Source organism: Paramisgurnus dabryanus, chromosome 1, assembly GCF_030506205.2.
Source record: "Paramisgurnus dabryanus chromosome 1, PD_genome_1.1, whole genome shotgun sequence".
NCBI lineage: Eukaryota > Metazoa > Chordata > Actinopteri > Cypriniformes > Cobitidae > Paramisgurnus > Paramisgurnus dabryanus.
In genome coordinates this window covers 34,450,005-34,473,713 of record NC_133337.1, presented here as the reverse complement: position 1 = coordinate 34,473,713, position 23,709 = coordinate 34,450,005, and the positions used below count along the sequence as shown (strand labels likewise).

The 23,709-nt window shown below is 35.5% G+C and overlaps 2 protein-coding genes across 2 annotated transcripts; both read left to right on the top strand.

The window, feature by feature from the left end:
• The first annotated feature begins 1,286 nt into the window (after positions 1 to 1,286).
• Positions 1,287 to 15,661, top strand: pah (phenylalanine hydroxylase). Its single transcript, XM_065268599.2, has 13 exons — positions 1,287 to 1,446; positions 2,452 to 2,568; positions 5,227 to 5,410; positions 8,000 to 8,088; positions 8,548 to 8,615; positions 11,449 to 11,645; positions 12,364 to 12,499; positions 12,759 to 12,828; positions 12,954 to 13,010; positions 13,130 to 13,225; positions 13,753 to 13,886; positions 15,058 to 15,173; positions 15,389 to 15,661. Exons 1-13 carry the CDS (start codon positions 1,411 to 1,413, stop codon positions 15,430 to 15,432), a joined length of 1,344 nt encoding a protein of 447 aa, XP_065124671.1. The 5' UTR covers positions 1,287 to 1,410; the 3' UTR covers positions 15,433 to 15,661.
• Positions 15,662 to 16,591: 930 nt separating this feature from the next.
• On the top strand, positions 16,592 to 22,560 carry th2 (tyrosine hydroxylase 2). Its single transcript, XM_073814735.1, has 12 exons — positions 16,592 to 17,010; positions 17,268 to 17,445; positions 17,583 to 17,671; positions 17,767 to 17,834; positions 18,219 to 18,269; positions 18,360 to 18,505; positions 18,610 to 18,745; positions 18,822 to 18,891; positions 18,986 to 19,042; positions 19,357 to 19,452; positions 22,058 to 22,191; positions 22,342 to 22,560. The coding sequence occupies exons 1-12, from the start codon at positions 16,780 to 16,782 to the stop codon at positions 22,505 to 22,507; spliced, it is 1,422 nt and encodes a 473-aa protein (XP_073670836.1). The 5' UTR covers positions 16,592 to 16,779; the 3' UTR covers positions 22,508 to 22,560.
• The last annotated feature ends 1,149 nt before the right edge of the window (positions 22,561 to 23,709 follow it).

Here is a 23,709-nt window from a genome sequence, read left to right as displayed (position 1 = left end):
ATTTTATTATAGTAACCTAACAATAATAATGGCTGTCTACAAAAAGCACAAACAGACTTTATCTTAAAAATAAATGGTCAAGAAACGTGGCACTTATCAAAAGATAAATGTATTCTGTATAAATTTACTTTATCTGTCGATTTTGTGATAACATCTCTATACAGAGGGAGTCAGCTGTATCACAAACCTGCCTTACATTACAACAAATGCAGGTGGTTGGTGTCCAGATGTCCTCCAGACCAGAAGCAGATGTTTATTCAAAAACGTGTTTTGCTGTCGTTTTTGCACCTTGTAAAGATAGCTAATATCCAACAATAATCATATCCAAGTTAATAAAGGCTATGTCGTTTTAAGGAGTAGTGATGAAGGGACAGTGTTCTGTATGAACTTGCTTTTAATATTATTTGGTACGAGCATCATATTTTTTTGTTGCTATACTGAGCATTTGCTATACTAAACTTGTGTTCAAAAGTGTATTTTTTTCGAAAGTTGTTGATATGTAGCCAAAACTTATTTTAAAGCTCACTGGTCAAATCCAATGCATAAATATGGTTCTGCTTGTAAAGCATTACATTACTCCCATCTAGTGGTAGAGTCGTGGTATCTATGACCGTAACAAAGTGACAGGCATGTTCAGAATAACCAAATACATTTTCGATAACATACAATAATCATTTTTATAACTAGTTCTAATAAGTTTTCAATTTCATAATAAGTTAACAAGCTGAAAGTACCAGCTGTGTATTATCAGTTTTGGAGATTGTTATGGATACAGAACTCGCGTGTCGCGACTGACCAATCAGAATTGAGGATTCCAGGAAGCCGTGTAATAAAACAAATTAAACAATCGATTTATGTGTAATGTCCTTAAAAAAGGTTTAATCTGTCAATGTAGTATGTAACTTTAAATTATGTTTTTCTGTCAAACTGAAGTATCCAGGGATGATAGGTTGTATCCGCTCACCTGGAATTAACTTGAATTTGGCGCCATCGCATGGTCATAATCCGAACATCAACATCGACTTGTGTAATTCAGTTCTAAAACATTCTCGAACCATTCGGAATAGACTTTTATTCGTTTTTAAATTAAATAAATCCTCTAATAAAGAAAGTAATTATTGTATCATTGTGCGCCACACAAAAGTAATCGTCATATGATAGAATGCTGACTTTGAACTCCATTTTCAGTCAACCACCTCCTAAAAACAAATACCTTAAACCAGATGTGCTGTTGCGGAAGCTTCCAAACAAACTAGGGGTGTGCAGACAACTTGTCGCGTGACAGGCACACGGACCGTTCAGGGGGTGTGGTGTCACGTGGTGCTCTTAAATTGCTGAAGTTTTGGATAGGTTGCACAAAGTGGACACAAGCATCCAACACACCAACATCACCTGAGGACTGAAGCAAGAATGGACGCAGGTCTCAGACCAGAGAACGGCGAACAAGTGAGAAAACGGATTAATTCTCTAATTTATTTATTGTTTTTAATATAATAGACGGTTATTATATTTCAGTTTCTATTATTCTTCAACAGCATCAGACAGAGCAAGTTAAGTGCTAAAGTTAGAGTTTTTGAGTATTAACTTAATGCAGAAAACTTTTCTAGTGTGATTTTATGTGGACATACTGTACGTTTGTTCAGTGACAAAGCAGTCCATTGGAAAGTTTTTCTCAGAAATGATTTGTTAAATATCCACACCACATAATAATGGGACATATTAATTTAAAACACAATGTTTTTTAATATGAAAAAAATGGACTTGATCACAATGTAAAAAGTAAAAAGTTGGATCAACTTGCAAAATGCTTCAATTTGTAAAACCATAAACATTATTTATTTTTTACTTACATGGTTAAGTGAAAAATACTTTAATTGAAAATTACATTTACCAAGTATTTAAGTTGATTCACTTTTTTTACAGTGCAGAAATACTAATAATGCTGAAATTATTATTGACAGTAACGACAGATTGTTATTAAAGTAATATTTAGTATGTTTAAGGGAGTGTTTGTATATTACTTTTTGGTCTTCAAAGAGCGTTTAAGCTGATTATGACATGTGAGAGTCAAGGTACGAAAGTTTAAATCATAGGAATGTGGGTTCACGGAATGCATGTATGACTTTAGTCATGAGGTTAAGTATACTCTGCTCAAACACATACACATGTATATACAGAAATGTTTTAAAAAATAATAATAATTGTATAAACCTAAATAAAAAGCAAATAATATGAATGTCATGAAGTTTGTGTCATGAAAATGACTACTTTAGTAGGTTATTTCACTAATAGAATCTTAAAAACATATATGGATTCAAAACAGAGAGATTGGTAATTCCAGTTCCCTTGGCACAATGAGGTCTATTTGGCATTAAAATGCATAACTTTTACATCATTAATGTGTTTGGGTGTCAAAGGTCAGATGTCAATATCTTACTGTTTGTTTAACAGAGCTCCCTGACCTCATCTTACCTGGAAGAACAGACGAACAAATCAGGTGTGCTGTCCTGCATCTTTTCTCTGAAGGAGGAGGTTGGTGCCCTTGCAAAAGCACTTCGACTTTTTGAGGTAAGGAAATAAGGTTTTAAAGTCAGTAAAGTGCACATAATTTGTTTCTATTCATTTCAGGGTCTCTCTCTCTCTCTCTCTCTCTCTCTCTCTCTCTCTCTCTCTCTCTCTCTCTCTCTCTCTCTCTCTCTCTCTCTCTCTCTCTCTCTCTCTCTCATATGCACCCCTTACTCTTACATTTATCTTGATCCAAAAAGTCCAGGTCAAGAACTATGGAACTACAGGACATTTCTAGAAATACAAAAACACAAGCATGACGTATTTGGGATTAGGTAATATTATGTGAGTGATGTAAGGTAATGTTTGCAAGTAAAGGTTGGTGATGTTTGTTGATATTACCCAAAACTCTTATCACTACCTCAAATGAAGCACAAATTTCATTGTATTGAAAAAGTATGCAGTAAAAGTGAATGGGGTGCGAGACTGTCAGCTTTTTAAAGAAGTCTTAATCTTTTTAAGAGGCAAGTGACATACAGGGAAACCATATCATTTGCAAGCATACACTTAAACATTAATCCTGAAAAAACAGGAAATATGACTGTCTTTGATATAGTGTTTTATAATATAGTACTTAGCCAATTTTTCACATTGCTTAGTTCAGTAAACAAAATAAAAAAAAAGATTTAGAAAATAAATGTATAAAAAATTTAAAGTGACCTCTCCATATAGAATATATAAAAGTATTATTATTATATTAATATATAGATTATTCAGAGTTTAATAACTCCCCTGTGAAACTAAACCTTATCACTAAACATGTCTAGCTGATTAATTGGTGCTTTGCGTGACTTAGCAGACAAAATGGAGAGCAAGGATTTAAAAAAAACAACTTGCATATAATACAAACAAATAAAGAAAATTTTCCCTGAATTCTGCCCTCAACTTATAGGTATGTACGTGCGTACACAGTGTGCTTTGATTTTGCATTAATGCCAAGATTTCTTGTTTGGCTTTCAAAATTCCACCCCCGTTGTATCAAAGTTCAGCATGTTTTGTTGTGGGACAGTGTTGACTTTTTTTGTGAACTATGCCAGAAATGTGATCCAAAACATATGACAGCTTATGACATGATCATTTTAATTACATATTGACAGCGAACATCCTGCATTTTGCATACTGCTCTCCTTTCTGAAAGCTCACCCGTTGCTTTGTGCAACAAAATAATGAGCCTGATTGCTACCCTGTGCTTCTCTGGTGCAAATCAATAATGGGTATGTGCCAAACACGCACCCTCCGGTGACACTATAAACATTAAAGCTTTGCCAGCTGGGCTCTGATTGGCCCTTCTGTACCTCCCTATACTCCACCCCCTGAAACGCCTCTACTCCACCCCTCAATAGCCACCCTGGATATCCTGTGAAGACAAACCATAGAGAGACAAACTCAGTAAAGCCTCAACACTTTCATTATAACCCAAGGCAATTAACTAAATGGACCCAGTCTCTAAAAACCCATTTTTTTAAATCATCGTACGTGATGTAAAAAACATTCTGTGAAAATATAACCTTGATATCTTTAATAATGACTGTAAGGTCGTGAATTCCATACTAGATATAACTTAATCCTAGATTGAAATAATGATAATAAACTAGTATTTAATATCAGTAGTATGTTTGGACTAACCTCATTGACACTCTTTTGATGTACAATAACCCAGCTGTTCAAAAAATGACAAGCAATGAAAAATAACCAAGCAATAATCTCCTGTGTTGTGAGCGGTAAAGAATGCATATGGATTCAATTAGGACCAGATGAAACAAGAGGAACTAATAAGAGATGAGAGGGTCCAAAACATCGTAAACCCGCATCCCCCTTTTGTGCGGACCTATGGCAAACAGCAACAGGGCATCCTCCCTCTGTTTGTGTGAAACTACATCAAAACACATTTTAGCTTAAACAGGCACCCAAACCTTGTAAAGACTCCCTTCTCTCCTATTGGTCAAAGAAAAGCTGCATATGTTAAGCACAGTGCCAAAATATGCACTGCTCAAATGTGTTTGTCTGTGCAGTGTTGAACAGCGTGTTACCGATCCTATACAGTAACTTGCTTTGCTGCCGAGGAATTATTTAAATCGTGCATCTTCTGGGACACATTTTGGTTTTAGTGGAATTAAAGGTATTATGGAAGTGGTCTTTGATGGACTTGAGCGCAATCTAGTGGTCAAATTTTGATATACAATCTGAATGATTCTGACTTAAGGGGAAAGTTCACACAAAAATGAAAATTAATTTACTCACTCTCAAGTTGGTCCAAACTTCATTTTCTTATATTTTTAGATTTCTACAAAGTTCTGATCTGGGGCACCATTGACTTTCCTAGAAAAAAAATATTATGGAAGTGAATGGTGCCCCAGTTAAATTTTTTTTCAAAAGATCTAATTTGTGTTCAGCAGACTTTAAAGACATTTATACAGGTTTGTAACAACTTGAGGGTGAGTAAATGATGGGAAGTTTTTCATTTTTGGGTGAACTGTCCCTTTAAGTCAAATTTAAACATTAGCCATTATTTTGGTTGCATCAAGCAAGCAAGCTAAAAGATTTTCAGATGTTGATTAAGATTATGATTAAGATTGATATATAGCAAGGTACTGAACCAGTGTGCCAGTTCAAATTAATCTTTCTTCATCTTTATCATTTCATATTGCGTGTACATTGCAGGGTAAAGGAATTAATCTGACCCACATTGAGTCCCGCCCATCACGCAAGAACAAAGGGCAATATGAGTTCTTCATCAGAATTGATCCTGCCTCCTCCAAAGATCTTGATGAAGTTGTAAATGACCTACGCACACAGATCAGCGGCCAGGTGCACGAACTGACTCGCAATAAAGAAAAAGACACAGGTGAGACGAAACAAACATACAACAGCATCACTACAGTATTACCCGACAAAAAATTGGTCCCTAGCTGCCACTTTCAACAAATACACATTTGTACATAAAGAGTTAATATTGGTGCATCAAAGGTACATACTGGTAACAAATGTTTGCATGTCTGTACCTAAATGGTACATATTAAGACCTTTTTAAAGGGTACTGCCCCAGTGACAACTTGGGACCATTTTTCTAAAAGTGAAAGAAAAAAGACAAAAACTGAATGAATTGAGTCTGTGTAAAGATGCAAAACCAGGATATTATAAAATGTGGGATTCTTTTGTACAGAAATAGAAGTGATGTAATCACTAATTAGACAAATGGTGCAGACCCCTGTGCTTGGCCCCTCTTATTAGTTGTTTCCAGAATTACATTAGTTTAGTTTTTGAGCACCAACAGACTGAAATGTCTCATCCTGGCGGCAAGCGTATTCAACAAACTCTGTCTGTCGGTTCAGCAGGGTAGGGGGTCAAAGTTCAACACAAAGACTGACAGACCAACTGACCTCCCCACAATTCAACTCTCTATCTAATAAGAAAACACAGAGCAGGGGACGTTTATAGATATTTATGGCCTATGAGGAAAACCAGTCTGGGTCTTCAGGCAGTCTCAGTTTTGGGTCTTTTGTTTTGACCGCCTCAGGCTGGACCTCACTGCTCAACTATGCACTGATGGCCGGACCCCCAAAGAGTTTAGCTGTCAAACGTTTAGAAGATATACAGCCCTTGTTGCTGTAGACCGCGCTGTCACCCTCTGGCTTAATCTCCACACAACGCTTTTGTTTACGGTCTCATTCATCTCCGTCAGCGTGCCAATGGAAATGACTATAACATTGATATTAGCCAGTTTCTCGCATATCCAGAACTTTGTTCATTAATCTCAATTTCATTACGCCTTTTATCATCAGACAATGGAAACACTATAGATGAAAGATCAAGACTGTATTCGTCATACACTAGTTGCCTCAAATCTTATGTTTGTTAACTAAATATCAATTTAAGTCATTTATTGTCATACGTACAAGTACTTTTTTTAATGCCATGGACGAATATGATACACTGAAAAAATGGTCCGAAAATGGTCCCAAGCTGTCACTTGGGCAGTACCCTTTAAAAGGGCCAAAATATGTACCATTTAGGTACAGATACGTATACATTTGGTATCGTTTTATACCTTTGAGGTACTAATATAAACTTTTTAGATACAAAGGTGTATTTGTTGAAAGAGTACTTCTCCAGTGACAGCTAAGGAGCAATTTTTGACAATTTTCTCAAAGTGTAGACAGACTGCTATATACACTAAAATCTAGATATGTACAGAAATACAAAAATTTACAAAAAGATATCCAGAAGAAATTATTATTATAATTCTTAATAATAATAATAATAATAATAAAATAACAATACAATAATAATAATAATAATATAATAATAATAATAATAATAATGCAATAATAATAATAATAATAATAATGTTATTAATAATAATGTTAGTATTAATAATAATAATAATAATACAATAAAAATAATAATAATAATAATAATAATAATAATAATAATAATAATAATAAAATAACAATACAATAATAATAATATAATAATAATAATAATAATAATAATAATAATAATAATAATAATAATAATGCAATAATAATAATAATAATAATAATAATAATGTTATTAATAATAATGTTATTAATAATAATGTTAGTATTAATAATAATAATAATAATACAATAAAAATAATAATACAATAATAATAATAATGTTAATAATAATAATAAGACAATAAGTGACAAGACAATAAGTGCTAGACATTAAGTGACAACACAATATGACTATAAAAAGTGACATTATTATTATACATTATTATTGTTAATACAATAACAAGTATTATATTATATTATATGACAATACAGTGATATTAGTATCATGTTGTTAATCCATTAATGTGTATTGAACTTATGGCACTGGGGTACAAACTTTTCCATGTTATCTTTGTAAAAGAAGTATTTTTTACTCAAATCGAAAGTAAATGACAATGTCAGAAATAAAGGTATAAAAGCTATCACTGGGACTGTACTCTTTAAAGGAAAACACCACCTTTTTTTTATTTTACTATGTTTTTACCTCAACTTAGATGAATAATACATACCTATCTTTTTCAGTGCGTGGCTTTTAATTTTTGTACAGCACGTCGTGAATGTGTTAGCATTTAGCCTAGCCCCATTCATTCCTTAGGATCCAAACAGGGATGAATTTAGAAGCCACCAAACACTTCCATGTTTTCCCTGTTACATGAGTAATTACACGAGTAAATATGGTGGAACAAAATAAAATGTGGCATATTTTAAGCAGATAAAAATGAGAACTATATTGTATGGCGGAAGGTGTTCTTTTTGAAAAGGTACCGCCCAAGTGACAGCTTTTGAACCTTTATTACTGAGAGTGTGTAAATAATCCAAGGGCACATCAGCACAGATTAAGACATTTATACAACTACAAGTAATGATATAAAATGACCAAAAATATGTTTTTCTTTCTTTTTTCTTATCAAAAGTTCCATGGTTTCCCAATGACATCCAGGACCTGGATCGTTTTGCCAACCAGATTCTCAGTTATGGGTCGGAGCTGGATGCAGATCATCCTGTAAGACACTGTGTGTGTGTGTGTTGTGCTTATAGTAAAAGTACACATATGAGTGATGTGGGGTTGTTGCATATATAAGCGAAAGTGATGGAGAACTTTATTATAAATGAATACATGTGTGGGTGTACACAAGTGTATTTGAAAGATGTCTAGTTTGTCTGTGTGATGCTTAAAGCCCACAATTACAATGGGCACATCACTCTCTATTCTAATGCAAACGGGTGGAGGCTCTCAAATTGATGTCATCGCTTTAATTGGGCCCCTGTAATTATAAATAATTGCAGTGGTCATTAAACTGAAATCCATTCGCTCTACAAAGGCTTCATTTGAATGAGTATTTCACTGCCGTGAGCTGAGTAACACTGTCAAAGGCTACTGCGAGATCAGACCAATGTGAAAATGTACTTTGTGGTGGTGGATCAGTCGCTCTGACGTCGCTCTCTCGTTTTTCATTCGCAGGGCTTTACGGACCCTCAGTACCGTGCCAGGAGAAAGGAATTTGCTGACATCGCGTACAACTACAGACAGTAGCTATTGTTTATGTTTATCCTTTCTATATAAACCCTCCTCCCCACTTTCCCATGGGGATCTTTCCCAGTTCTAGATCTCTCTCTGTGTTTTGTTGTACTTTCTATGGAAAATTACCCTGCATAACAAAAGGGAGTGAATTACAGGGTTCCAGTGAAGTCCAGAGCGCCATAATTGAGATGCATTATTCACACGGCCACTACAAAGGGCAGGGGTGTTGAATGCAACGCTCCCCCAAAGACATTTACATAGATGCTTGTTCCAATCGATAACAATATCACTTTCTCCATACACACTTATATTCAGATGTCTACATTGTGAACACTTCGTATCAATAAATACATTTCGGTCCACTGCAATCTGTTTTCACGGGAATTGGTATATGTGTATATTTTATTAATTGGCTAATTCGTATGAATTTGTACATGTTGAATAGTATGATTATCAGATTTTAAAAAAATGATATCCCACCCGTAAACCTAACGCAACAGGGGTGGACGCAAATCGCACAAAAATATACAAATTTGGTCATACGAATTCATACGAATTAGCTTTCTCATAAAATATTAAAAAAAAATACAAATTGCGAGGTTGTGATGGTAGTGATGGGAGAAACAACGCTTTTCAAAGCTTCGAATCAATTGCTTCGCAAAATGATTTACTTTTTCGAAATGTTCGAAACACCCCACACTCTGGCGACACCTGCTGGTCAAAATAGTAACATAATAACACCTTTTACAAACAATTGCAAATGTATTCACAATAGTGTAATGTTTTCAATATAATTTACAAATCATTAAATGCCATTGTTTTCCAAATTATCAAAATCTTCCCAAACAATTGACCTTGGTCTTTTTATTCCATTAATTTTACAATAAAATTCCAAATTATCCACTTTTTCTGCCAACGCAATAACCCACAAAATCTGGCCTCGGCTTGTTTGTTTTATAGTAACGAAGCCTCTTTTGCTGAAATCACTTGACTCGCCCAATTTGATTCACAATTAGAAACAAAAGATTCACAAAGGTTTCGAAGCTTCATGAAGCAGTGTTTCAAAAGCAGCCATCACTAAGTGTTGGTTCAGTGCCTTTTTGGTATGCAAATATTTTGGCATGTTTTAAAGAAACATAGTTCATACTTAAAATGCCCTCAAGTTCTATCATTGTCGTACCAAACCTGTGTGCTTAAATTGTTTATAAAAGTTTATAGTGACCTCATCTATAAAAAAACAAGCATATTACAGTTAGTCCATTGGCTCCCATAAATTTTACGAATTGGCTAATTCTTATTAATTCGTACGAAGTAGGGTCGCATAATGATTAATCGCGATTAATCTATTGCAGAATAAAGGTTTTTGTTTACATCATATATGTGTGTGAACTGTGAATAATAATTATGTATAAATATGCACACATGCATGTATAATTTTAAGAAAAAAAAAATTTATATATTAAGCATTTATATTTATATATAATATAAATTATACACCAATAGTGCTGGGCAAATATAAATATAAATATAAATAAATATATATAAATTCTGAAATGACTATATTTAAGTGTGTGTGGTTAAATATACATAACAATTACACGCAGTACACACATATATTATGCAAAAAATAGCTTTTATTTTGTATGCGATTAATCGCGATTCATCTTTGCACAGCACTTGTATACCTGTATACACATTTAAACATATAAACATTTCTTTATTATATACATGCATGTGTGTGTATTTATTTATACAAAGTTATTATACACAGTTCACATATATAATGTAAACAAAAACTTTTATTCTGCAATAGATTAATCGCGATTAATCATTATGCAACCCTAGTACAAAGTGAATTGTACAAAAACATACGATTATTCAATTCAATTCAATTTAATTTTATTTATATAGCGCTTTTCACAATTGTTAATTGTTGCAAAGCAGCTTTACATGAGTAGATGTAGAGGAGAACACAGAAAATCAATAGATAATATAAGAAGTAGAATATAAGGTAAGGTAAGGTAAACCGTACAAGGGAGCGTATTAATAATGTAACGTATACAGTAAAGTGCTAAGTTAAGCACTCTCCCTGGGACGAAAAAAACCCCCTAGGAGAAAACCCGGTGGGAAAAAACTCCAAGAAGAACAAAAACCCTTGGGAGAAATTAATATATATTTATATATATAGACACGGTAGGGATAGGAAGCGGGTAACCGGATTAAACTGGTTCAGCCGGTGGTCGTCGGTCGCGCATCGGCTGGGCATCACGTTGAAGGACAGCCAGTAGATCAGTGGTGCGATGACCTTCACAGCAACAGGTTACCATAGAGAATGTTGTTTTCTTTTTGTAATGTACAGCACTTTGTTCTAACTTAACAGTTGTGTGAAAGTGCTATATAAAGAAAGAAATAAAGAAAAATAAACGATAACGAAACCCCACCCCTAACCCCAAAGTCGCTGGGGGAAAAGCAAATCGTACAAACATGTATGAATGTGGTTGTATGAATTAATACAAATTAGCCACTTAGTAAAATATATATGAATTGCCATGAGATAGTGTTGCTAAAACCACACTATAGCTTTAGGTGAAGAACAGAAAGGGAGAATTAATTTTTTCTGATTTATTCAAAAGTGATGTGGTTGCAAGTGTTCACTTATGTTCATTCACACGGATGATCATGACTGAATAATGAGGTAAATTGTGTAAAACACAAAACAACAACAACCATCAAATGAGTCTGTGTTGTTGAGTAGAAAAGAATGGGTGAAGGTTTTTTAAATGTCAACATTTTTATTCATTTTATTATGTTTTAATTGAAGCATCTCTTATGTTCTCTTAGTGGACAACCTATTCCAAATGTGGAATACACAGCTGAAGAGAAGGCCACATGGGGAACGGTTTTTAAAGAGTTAAAGACTCTGTACCCCACACACGCCTGCCGCGAACACAACCGTGTTTTTCCACTGCTGGAAAAATACTGTGGCTACCGTGAGGACAACATACCACAACTAGAGGACATCTCACGCTATCTGCAATGTAAGACTGTCACTAATTTAACGGGGACATATCACGAAAATCTGACTTTTTCAATGTTTAAGTGCTATAATTTGGTCCCCAGTGCTTCTATCAACCTAGAAAATGTAAAAATGAACAACCCAGTAACTTAATTTTGGTAAACCATTCCCTGCAAGCATGTGAAATTTGGCTCCTCTTGTGATGTCAGAAGGGGATAATACCGCCCCTTAATCTGCACTATCCAACCACGGCACTGGCATTTAGTGCAGAGATCAGCTCATTTGCAATTAACAGGACACACCCAAAAAAGGCACATTTTTGCACACACCTACAAAGTGGCAATTTTAAAGCAACACTATGTAGTTTCCATGTAAAAATGACTTACAGCTCCCCCATGTGGTTGAAAAGCGCAACAGTGCCTGGTATCAGACACTCTTCTGCAGGCAGGGGGAGGGGCGGGGCTGTGTTTCCTACCCTCCACCGCCACTTTCAGATTGTGCTTGTAGCAGCTAGGAGGCTGCTCAGGTTGCTGCAACAGTACAATTTGTCCAGTTAAAAGTTATTCTATTACTGAAATAATTTTAGATACATTATTTAAAGGTATAAAAACTACATAGTGTTGCTTTAACATGTTATAATAAATTATCTATATGGTATTTTGAGCTAAAATTTCACATGTGTACTGTGGGGACACCAAAGATTTATTTCACAACTTCAAAAAGTCTCATCATTCTCCAAGCATGCACAGGGTTTCGTCTGCGTCCTGTGGCCGGTCTCCTCTCTTCTCGTGACTTCCTGGCCGGTCTCGCTTTCCGGGTGTTTCACTCAACCCAGTACATACGGCACGGCTCCAAGCCCATGTATACACCTGAACCGTATGTAGACACACCTCTTCCTCTTGAGTTAAATAAAAACTGAATACATTTCATAGTTTATGTAGATTTAGTGTGATAAAAAAGTAACATGAAATTCCTTTCTGACATTACATTACATTATATTATACATTTGGCAGATGCTATTATCCAAAGTGACTTAAATTCAATTTTATCAGCGTGTATTTCCTCAGAATCGAACCCACAACCTTTGTGCTGCTAATGCAATGCCCTACATAATATTCTGATACTTTATCCTCAGCGACATCTGTCATGAGCTTCTTGGTCACGTCCCATTGTTTGCGGACCCAAGTTTTGCCCAGTTCTCGCAGGTCTGATGCCCTCACATGCTTCTCGCATTACTGTATTTTCAAGATTGCAACTATATTTGATCCTGTTGTGATGCCTGATACCCATTTATCAGTGATGTGATATGATGCCCTTTCTGTCTGCTCAGGAAATCGGACTGGCTTCTTTGGGCGCACCTGATGAATACGTTGAAAAGCTGGCTACTGTGAGTATAGCTTTAGTTATAAATAAATAAAGATATTTAGAGCAAGATTTACAGTATAGATGAAATAAAATGAAATAAAAAGTTGGATTATTACAAACAGAGTACAATGTTATTTGCAGGTCTACTGGTTCACTGTAGAATTTGGACTGTGCAAACAAGGAAATGAAATAAAAGCTTATGGGGCAGGTCTGCTGTCATCTTTTGGTGAACTACAGGTATGTGTGCAGAAGACACGAAAAATACTCTTTCCTGTTTTTTTGCCCTGGGCTTTGATCAAGACTTTTACTCAACACAACAAACTGATAGATGAATAGGGCACATTATCCGAAATAAAGATAAGATACAAAAGCTTTCACTGGGACGTTACAGTACCCTTTAAAAATTTTGTAATATTTAGATATGTATCTGTGGGGTAAATGTGGGATAATTGTGTTTACAGCCTGGTACAAAAAGTGTTTTTGGTATAGCTAATTTTGCCCTTTATGACTGTGAGGGGCACCTTAGCTCCACCCACGCTCTGCCTCTTTTTTGATTATTCATGAATTATGCGCTGCCAAGATGGCGACTGCAGGCTCCGCCAACTTTGGGCTTCAAAAATGCTCTACATCCATGTTTTATATAGTCTATTGTTAAAAAAAGTGTTGGTTTATTAAGAATAATCGGTGTGAGATCTCAATGAAACAGGACCATAGTGGAAAAACCATGATTATCGAGATTATTGACATATATTATTGCATTGCAGTACTGTTTGACAGACAAGCCAAAACTTCAGCCCTTTGAGCCGGAGAAGACCAGTCTGCAGAAGTATCCTATTACAGAGTTCCAGCCTGTTTACTTTGTGGCCGAGAGTTTTGAGGACGCCAAAGAAAAAGTCAGGTAAGTTGAGTCTAACTACAGGGAAAGTTTACCCCCAAAAATTACTTTCCCTCTTTATCTATTCTCAACCTTTCAAAATGTCACTTTTTTGGTGAACTGGATAGTCTTTAAAGTCACAATGAAACTGAAGTAGTGATTGTCTTATTTTCGTCTTATTCTCCCCGTCATGACATATCCTTGTGGCTTCTGAAATGAAAAAAGGTAGGGCTGGACTTAAAAGGAAAACACCACCATTTTTCAATATTTTACTATGTTCTTACCTCAACTTAGATGAATTAATACATACCTAACTTTTTCAATACGTGCACTTAATCTTTGTACAGCATGTCGTGAATGTCTTAGCATTTAGCCTAGCCCCATTCATTCCTATGGCTCCAAACAGGGATTAATTTAGAAGTCACCAAACACTTCTATGTTTTCCCTATTTAAAGACACATGAGTAGTTACACAAATAAGTATGGTGGCACAAAATAAACATGGTGATTTTTTAAGCGGATAAAAAATGTGAACTATATTGTATGGCGGAAGAGCACTTAGTTTGCAGCACTTCGACCTCTGCGCGCAGTAACATCATCACTCCTGACTACTCGCCCTCTCGCTCAAACTTCCGTCAATATTACTGCGCCAGAGGTCGAAGTGCTGCAAACTAAGTGCTCTTCCGCCATACAATATAGTTCTCATTTTTAATCAGCTTGAAAAATCGCCACGTTTTATTTTGTACCACCATAGGCTACTTACTCATGTAACTATTAATGTTACCGTCTTTAAATAGGGAAAACATGGAAGCGTTTGGTGGCTTCTAAATTCATCCCTGTTTGGATCCTAAGGAACGAATGATCTAACACATTCTCGACGCACTTTACAAAAATTAAGTGCACGCATTGAATAAAGATAAGGTATGTAACAATTCGTTGAGGTAAGAACATAGTAAAATATTGAGAAACTGTGGTGTTGTCCTTTAAATTCCTCCATTGAGAATTTATTGAATCACTGGAAGTTGGGTCATGTTGCTATTTGCTAGTGCTGCAATCTTTTTCCGGGCCCCACCCACCTGCCATACCCCCTGACCTAAAGTAAAGAGAGATGGAGGAGATTTGCTTTTTTCATTTAAGAGCACATTAATGAATAAAAATAAATAAATATAATATATATGTTTTGTTTTTTGTCTTAGGAAATTTGCATCCATCATACCCAGACCTTTCTCTGTGCACTACAATGCCTATACACAGAGCATTGAAGTGTTGGATAACACACATCAGCTGAAAAATCTGGCTAACACCATCAATGGTATGTGTGTAGATGTGTACAATTTAATATATATATGATATAATATTAATAATATATAGGAATTGCACAGGTGCAGATAAGGTATAATAACAGAAATATGCAGATTTATCTTGTGTCTTTATTATTACTTTCCCAACCAGCTTTTTAAAAAAGAACTGAACCTTAAAGGTTTGAATTTAATCACATGGACTTACCACTACTTTACTTTTTCTCAGGTGAGATGTCAATCCTGTGCAATGCCCTACAGAAGATGAAATGAAGAATGATGCAATGATGCTAATACTGACTGAAGTACAGAAGAAATTGCAGTGTGAAATGAAAAATGCACATGCGTTAGCCTTTTGCATTGCTTTTTGATGCCATATATATATAACGTTTACTAATAAAATTGTGCAAGATAGACAATTAACCACAACGTTTAGCAATAATATTAACGTAGTCTTTATTCCATGTAGAACTGTATTAACTTTTCACGTACATATATATATATATATATATATATATATATATATATATATATATATATATATATATTTACCAAATATTTATCTGAGACATAACGAAATAGCTATGCAAAAGAAATGGTCTGTACTGTAGCTGTATACCAAAAAGGTCTGTGCATTATGAAGCTTTCTTGCAAAGTGTAACTTAATAAATTTGTATTACTGTGTTTTATTCTCGATTGAAAACGAAAAAATAGGGATTGCCTACCGTCGACCATGCTTCAGCTGTTCCTGCTTTGTGCTTCATTATCACGGCATAATTTTCTCAAACAACCCGCAATCAACGAAATTACTGGATCAAAGGGTTGATAATACCATGTACTGAGCCATTTCACTTAGGAGAAAATCCTTTATTTTTTTTTTAAATAACTGCTTTTTTAAATAACTGCTTTTGTTTATATGCTTAAACGTCAGTTAAATAAAATAAAGCAACATACAGAAATATGCTATTAAGCTTATGCAGCAATATGTATTACGCTTAGCTTAACTGTGGACTAACGTATCATTTATCTGTGGCTATGTTATGACTAAGAATGTGAACTGAAATGTTATGCATGCATTGTTACAATGTATTTTAAATAATCAATAAAGTCATTATTATTATTAATATTATGATTATTATTATTATTATTACAACCGTTGTTTACATTTATGACAGTGAAGAGCATGAGCACCGCAAAAGTCGGTTTCAGTACCTTGAAGAGCACCACAATCGAAATCAGCTACTTTAATTTTATTATAGGCTACACTATAAATAAAGATATACATATTTTCCAGTGAGGACGCATTTTTTTGTGACATTTTATAAAGTTTAAGTATAGATTATGAAGCTAATTTATATCTTTTCGCTAGTACCTTTAAAACGTGATTGGTGCCTGAAAAGCACAAAATTCATGACGCATCTTTCCTTAAAAATAGACGTGCATTTGCGCAACACATTTACATAAACTCTTGGCACCTCCGTATATAAATTGCCACAGCTTTGGCTCTAGTATGGGCATACACTTTAATCCAAATCTGGGACAAGCAGGAAAAAAACGCTTTTGGCATCGGCTGCATCAGACTTCAATCGATATATTTTAAATATATTAAAATACAAAGCAATGAAGACGGACAGCATTGGGCAAAATATTCCTTTCAGTGGCAGAAAGCGCAGTTTGATTGAAGACGCCCGACGGGAGAGAGAAAGCGCATCGTCCTCACCCGGACCCTCACGGTGCGGGGACAGCTTCGTGTTTGAAGACGAGAAAAACGGCAAAGTTACCCTTAACATCCTATTTGCACTCAAAAATGAAAAAAATGCAGGGTTTTTTAAAGCGGGAAAAGTCTTTGAGGTAAGCAAATTTATTTAAGTATTTAGCCTACTAAAATACAACTATTTAAAAAACAAAGAACGATAAAGCAACTTATTAATGTACAATTCAAATATTGCATATAAATAAGGGTTAAATGATCTTTAATGACGTTTCTATTTAAACTTTTTATATTGAAAAATACAGGCAGTATAGCCAAATAATTTGTTCATGTTATTAAAGTGTTTTATTTTCTATCGATTCTAAAAAAATCTTTGTGTATCGGGTTTGCAACTTAGACTTTTGAAGCCAAGTTACTTCATCTTGAAAGTCGACCGAGCAGGAAGTGTAAGAAAATCGGTGGAGATGATCTGGAGTTCTTCATGAGCTGTGAACTGCACTGCTCCCATACCGACATCTTCATCAACTCCCTAAAAAGAGTCGCAGATGATGTACGAATATTGCAAGAGGAAAAGAGTAGGTCACCACGCGTTTATTAAATTCGTTAGTTTAATAGCAAACGAATAATAGAGACAATTTTATTATTTATTTAAACTTAACTATTTAGAACGAATTACAATAAACTAAATGCTTATTTTGTTTTGATCCTCCAGTTCCATGGTTTCCGAAAAAGATTGCTGACCTGGACAAATGCAATCATTTAATAACAAAATACGACCCTGATCTGGACCAGGATCACCCTGTAAGGGATTATTTGACCAAGATGTTTTAAGCTGGTTTTATTTACGCCTTATTCAGATCAATTGGAATACTGGTGACAATGATTTTATTATTCAGGGTTTCAGCGATCTGGACTACAGAAAACGAAGAGGATTCATCTCTGAACTTGCTTTCAAGTACAAGCAGTAAGTTATGTGAAGTAGACTATCAATTATTAATATTACGCGGAAATTATTATTATTATTATTATTGGTTATTTGCAATTCATTTCAACTTTCTTGAAATTTCGCTATAAATTAAAAAAAGTTGAATTTTTAAGTTACTTTAACTTTATTTTAATAATTTATATATAGCCTACTCCTCACAAGTCAAATAAGTTTAAATTAATTGTCATTTGAAATTGATTAAACTTACAAAATGTAGTTAATTAAATAGGCCACTGTCAAAAATGTAAAAAATACATTTTAAACTGGAATTACGCTCTCCTCCAAAGTTCACCGCCCCAATTCCCCCCACATTTCCAGCCCTCTGAACTATATATATAAACTTCATCTTTTTGTCATTTCCAGTGGTGACCCTCTACCTGTAGTGGAATACACTCCTGAAGAGGTTGCCACTTGGTAGATTTTCCCATTTTTTTATATAATATATAAAGATAAATTTAGGGTCAAATTTGTGAAATTGTAAAACCCATTTTTGTGATGAGGCAGGAGGGAAGTCTACAGAAACCTGACCAGTTTATACCCGAGTCACGCGTGCAGGCAGTTTCTAGATGCTCTGGGACAGCTGGAGAGTGAATATGTGTATGGGGAGGACAAAATTCCTCAGCTCAGAGACGTGTCTGCATTTCTTAAAGGTAAACAGTGCTGCTCATTTTTTTATGCAGAACTGCAGGATGTCCAATTGGATTTTGTTATTTTATACAATTTTCTGTGCCTGCGTGCTTGTATTTTTGTCTAGAGAGGACAGGATTTCAAGTGCGACCAGTGGCAGGTCTGCTCTCCGCCCGAGACTTCCTTGCCAGTTTAGCCTTCAGGGTGTTCCAGTGTACCCAGTACATCCGTCACCCCTCAGCTCCCATGCATTCCCCTGAACCGTACGTACACACAGACAAACTGATAAAGTTTTTCATTGTGCAAACGGCAATCTGACAGGCAATTTCCTGTAAACAGTGACTGCTGCCATGAATTACTTGGACATATCCCGATGCTCGCAGACAAAGAATTTGCTCAGTTCTCACAGGTATTTCATATTGTACTATTTAAATGTACGAATATTCATTTAAATACATACCGAACAACAAATTGAATTTGTCACTTATCATTTTACCTCGCAGGAAATTGGACTTGCTTCACTTGGAGCATCTGATGAGGATATTGAGAAGCTGTCCACGGTAAGAAAACCCTAACGGAAAAATTCACATCTTAGCAAGCCTTTAGCGCCCCCTTGTGTAGCCTATTTAAACTGAAACACTTTACAATTTTAAGGTTATATTATTCAACTAACAATAAATAATACGCAACTTCTGCAGTATTTATGATTCTCATATTAATATCAGCTAATACATTTTACCAAATACAGCTTTATTGTAAATCAATACTGAAATGGTCTTAGGCCTTACATGAAATTATATTCAAACATTACTCAGTATATTTACTGTAAGCTACATGTAAAGCCTGACAACACTTTCTGAAATTCTGCCCACAGCTTTACTGGTTTACGGTGGAGTTTGGTCTTTGTAAACAAAATGGAGCAGTAAAGGCCTATGGAGCTGGCCTTCTGTCCTCCTATGGAGAACTTCTGGTAGTAAATTTTTTAATGATCTAATATTTTTTTATTTAATATACAGTACAGTGCAAAAGTCTTAGGCCACCACCACCAGACTTTTTGTTTTAGACGTTTTAATGTCCATCCATATTTATTTATCAATCAAACAAAAAATACAGGAAATATGTACACAAAATAAAAATTTTTCGAAATGTTTCTTCAGGCATCGTTCAGTATTTAGTGTGACCTCTCTTGGCACTAAACACATCTTGAGCTTTTTTGAGGAGTCATTTGATTAAAGGTGCAGTATGTAATTTTTTTAGAAAGATCTCTTGACAGAAATGCAAAATAATATACAAAACTATATGATCAGGGGTGTAAAGACCTTTTTATAATGAACCGTTATGTTTTTATTACCTTAGAACAGTGTTTCTCAAACTTTTTCAGCCCAAGGACCACTTCATCTTCCAATATTTTTCTGAGGACCACCTAACAGAATCTGACTCTAACACGCCCCCAAAAAAACAACAAAATAGGAAGGATAAGCTAAATTTAAGTTTAATATGCAACTGTTTTAAGTCAAAAACTAATTTTTTAAACACAAATGCAATGCTATGTTCAGAAATTATTATATGAATTTTATTTAATTTGAAAAAGTAAATGTAAAATGAGTTGCAGCTTAATATGAACAACAAACTGCACATGTGAAAAAAAACTGCAATTAAACATACTGTAACAGCCTAGGTCCCACTTAATGTCATTCCAAAGAGCCATTAATTTAAAACTGAGGTGGTGGGTATGTGAAGTTTATGGTTGTATCTATGGTAACAATATAATGCTGAAAAAAATTCCCCTTAATGTCCAAAATCACTGAAATTACAGGGATTTTACACATGAAACAAAAACTAGTACACTACAAAACTAATAGATCTGTGGATTTTAGCTGCTTTCAGTTTATGCTTGACATTAAGCTTTATTCTACATTTAAATAGGTAAATAAGATCCATATCACACTCATTGAGAATTTAACTCATTTACTCACTTCAGTGCACATATCAAAAAAGTTTATAACATGGAACATAGCATTGTTTCATGCAGTTTTTTGTCAAAGCTAATTATTACAGTAGCCCTATTTCAACAACAACAGCCATCTTAATAATTGGCAAACATTAGGCTAGCTTCTAATAAGACAGAATATGTTTTTAGATTTCGCAAGAGCAGTGAAATCAGGTGTATGTTTGTCAGCACGATACGCATACAGTGGTGCAAATGAACTGTTACTCGTTTAAATTGCATTATTGTGTGAGAACGATGCTTTGAATTTTGGAAAAACGGCAGTTTCATTTATTAAGACATGTAACGTAAATGTCATTGTTGATAAGCAAGTCATAATTTAGCAGACTTATCAGACAACAATTGTCGGAAAAGGCAGTGTTTTAAAGCTGGAAATACAACAAATAAAGTTAAAACAGCCATAGAGTCCGGTCTCTTAACTCACCACAGTCAGCTATCGCGTCTTGAGACGCGGGCGCGAGCGGGGGATGCGATCGCGTTGAACTTGTGGACCAAAGCGCGAATATAAACACGTGACACAGCTGCTCGCACCAGTCACATGACTCGCGCTCTGCAGCTCATGCTTTATGAAACAGACGCACGCGCATCAACTCGTTACTGTAGGGCCCGTTGTCTAACTTACTAAATTTATTCTAGAGATGTCTTTTTTACAGACTACATAAAGGGACGGATCAAATTACCTTGGGGGCCGGGTCTGACCCGCGGGCCGCCAATTGAATAGCCCTGGTATAAACACTTGCCTAATTTAGGTCATCTTTTGGCGGACCACTGGGGGGGTTTGGCGGACCACTAGTGGTCCGCGGACCACACTTTGAGAATTACTGCCTTAGAATGAGACGTTTTTATCTACATACACGAGGGTCCCCTTACATGGAAGTCACCATTTTGTGCCGCCATGTTTCTACAGAAGCCCTTTTTACTAAGTTTTACTAAGCCGACCAAGACATGTTTTCCGGTGTTCTTCTATGTATGTTTTTTAAAGTGAGGGGAGAGCAGTAGACTGAGCAGTTGGTTACAATTCGCAGCCTCACCACTAGATGCCGCTAAAACTTACACACTGCACCTTTAAAATTAGAAATTAGGATTTAATTTCATAAAGGTTAAGGAGATCCAGCGGTTTCCTGCTATTGCTCAAGTGGAAGGGGAGTTTAGCCTATACCCTAAATATTTGACACTTCAGCTTATACTTTTATACTGTTTTTAATACTACATACAAGTTTACTGTATTTTCTGGTTGTATTCTAATAAAAAACCTGAGAAATAATTATATGTGATCACTATAACATTGCAAAAACAACATGGCATGGTGACCTAAGACTTTTGCTAAGTACTGTATATATACTGTGGGAAAAGATGTTCAGTTAAACAAAGAGCTTTTGTTGTATTTAGGCTCCTTCTTATGTTAAGAGCAGTACTATTTTAAGTGGTCAGGTTACATCCATCACTTTTGGCTACCCTCTTTACATTTCTATTCGATTGGTTGGTTTTGCTGGACTGGACAGAAACTACTAATCAGACCTCAAGGCAGCATTTATACACATCTGGATAATAAAATGTCTTTTTCTAGTATGCCCTTTCTAATGAGCCCCAATACAAACCGTTCGACCCAGCCGAGGCAGCAATCCAGCCGTATCAGGACCAGTCATATCAGCCTGTGTACTTTGTGTCTGAGACCTTCGAGGATGCCAAAAGCAAGCTGAGGTGGGTGTTGTTATGTTTTCACAGATCGCTTTCTCATTTGTAAATGACTTAACAGCTATTGTACAAGATGGGCAGAATTCGAATACACCATCCAGTATGAAAATAGCAACAAAACATGTACCGAATATTGCTATCGTTATTCTTCCACAGGCAATATTCATCCACAATACAGAAGCCATTCTCAGTTAAATATGATCCATACACTTGCAGCATGGAGATTTTGGATGAGCCCTCTAAGATCCATAATGCTTTGGGGCAGCTGAGGGAAGACCTGAAAATCTTGCATGAGGCAGTGGAGAGACTTGCACAGAAATAAGGCAGTGTGTGTGATCTAGCATCAATATCAGCAAATGTCTAGATAGACAAAATGTAAGTCTTGCATATGTCAACATGAATACAGGCCTAATTATTTATTTTGAATTTGTTATAGTAAATGTTTTTTTTTTTAGCGAATGATTGATTATCATTTCAACCCTGGTTTTACTACAAAATGCATGGTTAAACTATGGTTATGGTAGTATATTGACTGTATAACATGGATACTAAAGTTAGAGTATGGTTTAACTATAGTAATCAGTTATAGTATTTGGTTTGTTTGTTTTATTTGTAGTAAAACTATTTGTAGCTACAGTAGAGCAGGACCATAGATATGTATAAAGGCTAGATGGCTTACCAGCGCTGAGAGCCAATGGGACCCGACAACGTCACACGGCGGCCCTCTTAGGACAGGACCGCTCGTCCAGCTATAACATTAAAGGACAAGTTCGGTATTTTAGACTTAAAGCCCTGTTTTCAGATTGTTTATGGTGAAATAGAATGGTTTTGACTGAAATTTCAACATTTGCGGCTGTCCTGAGAATTTTCGCGTGTTTGTGTTTCAGCTCAAACCTCTACAATGGGTTTAATGGTGCACTGGAACAATCCTTCCTAAAATGCATTAAACTTTCGTTTACAAAGACGTGAAACTCACCGAGTGGTCAGGGGTGTTCACTGATATGCTCACACAAAAATCGCTGCAAAAGATGCTTTCCAACAGCTGTTTTAGCATTCGTTGGTAACTTGTGGACCTATTTTCCCAAACGCCTCACACCCGTACATTCTTCCGCTTAGAGCTTGAATAATAAACACTCCAGCCCAGGTGGTGGCGCTAATCCGCCTTTGCCAATTGCAAGAATAGAAACAAAGTTCCCGGCGCGGAGTAATACCGTACCTCACAGGACATCTAATACAAGTCCATGGAGCTGGTAAAAACTACGATAAAACCTGTTGGAATGCGTCTTTTGCAGCGAGTTTTGTGTGAGCATATCAGTGAACACCCCTGACCACTCGGTGAGTTTCACGTCTTTGTAAACGAAAGTTTAATGCATTTTAGGAAGGATTGTTCCAGTGCACCATTAAACCCATTGTAGAGGTCTGAGCTGAAACACAAACACGCAAAAATTCTCAGGACAGCCGAAAATGTCGAAATTTCAGTCAAAACCATTCTATTTCACCATAAACAATCTGAAAACAGGGCTT

What these genes read in the sequence shown, in the direction of transcription:
- pah (XM_065268599.2), top strand. Translation starts at nt 1,411, where the DNA reads ATGGACGCAGGTCTCAGACCAGAGAACGGCGAACAA. An exon ending in CAATAAAGAAAAAGACACAG is followed by an intron (nt 5,411 to 7,999) that starts GTGAGACGAAAC and finishes TCTTATCAAAAG; the next exon opens with TTCCATGGTTTCCCAATGAC. An exon ending in GACGCCAAAGAAAAAGTCAG is followed by an intron (nt 13,887 to 15,057) that starts GTAAGTTGAGTC and finishes TTTTTGTCTTAG; the next exon opens with GAAATTTGCATCCATCATAC.
- th2 (XM_073814735.1), top strand. Translation starts at nt 16,780, where the DNA reads ATGAAGACGGACAGCATTGGGCAAAATATTCCTTTCAGTGGCAGAAAG. An exon ending in ATATTGAGAAGCTGTCCACG is followed by an intron (nt 19,043 to 19,356) that starts GTAAGAAAACCC and finishes TTCTGCCCACAG; the next exon opens with CTTTACTGGTTTACGGTGGA. An exon ending in GATGCCAAAAGCAAGCTGAG is followed by an intron (nt 22,192 to 22,341) that starts GTGGGTGTTGTT and finishes ATTCTTCCACAG; the next exon opens with GCAATATTCATCCACAATAC.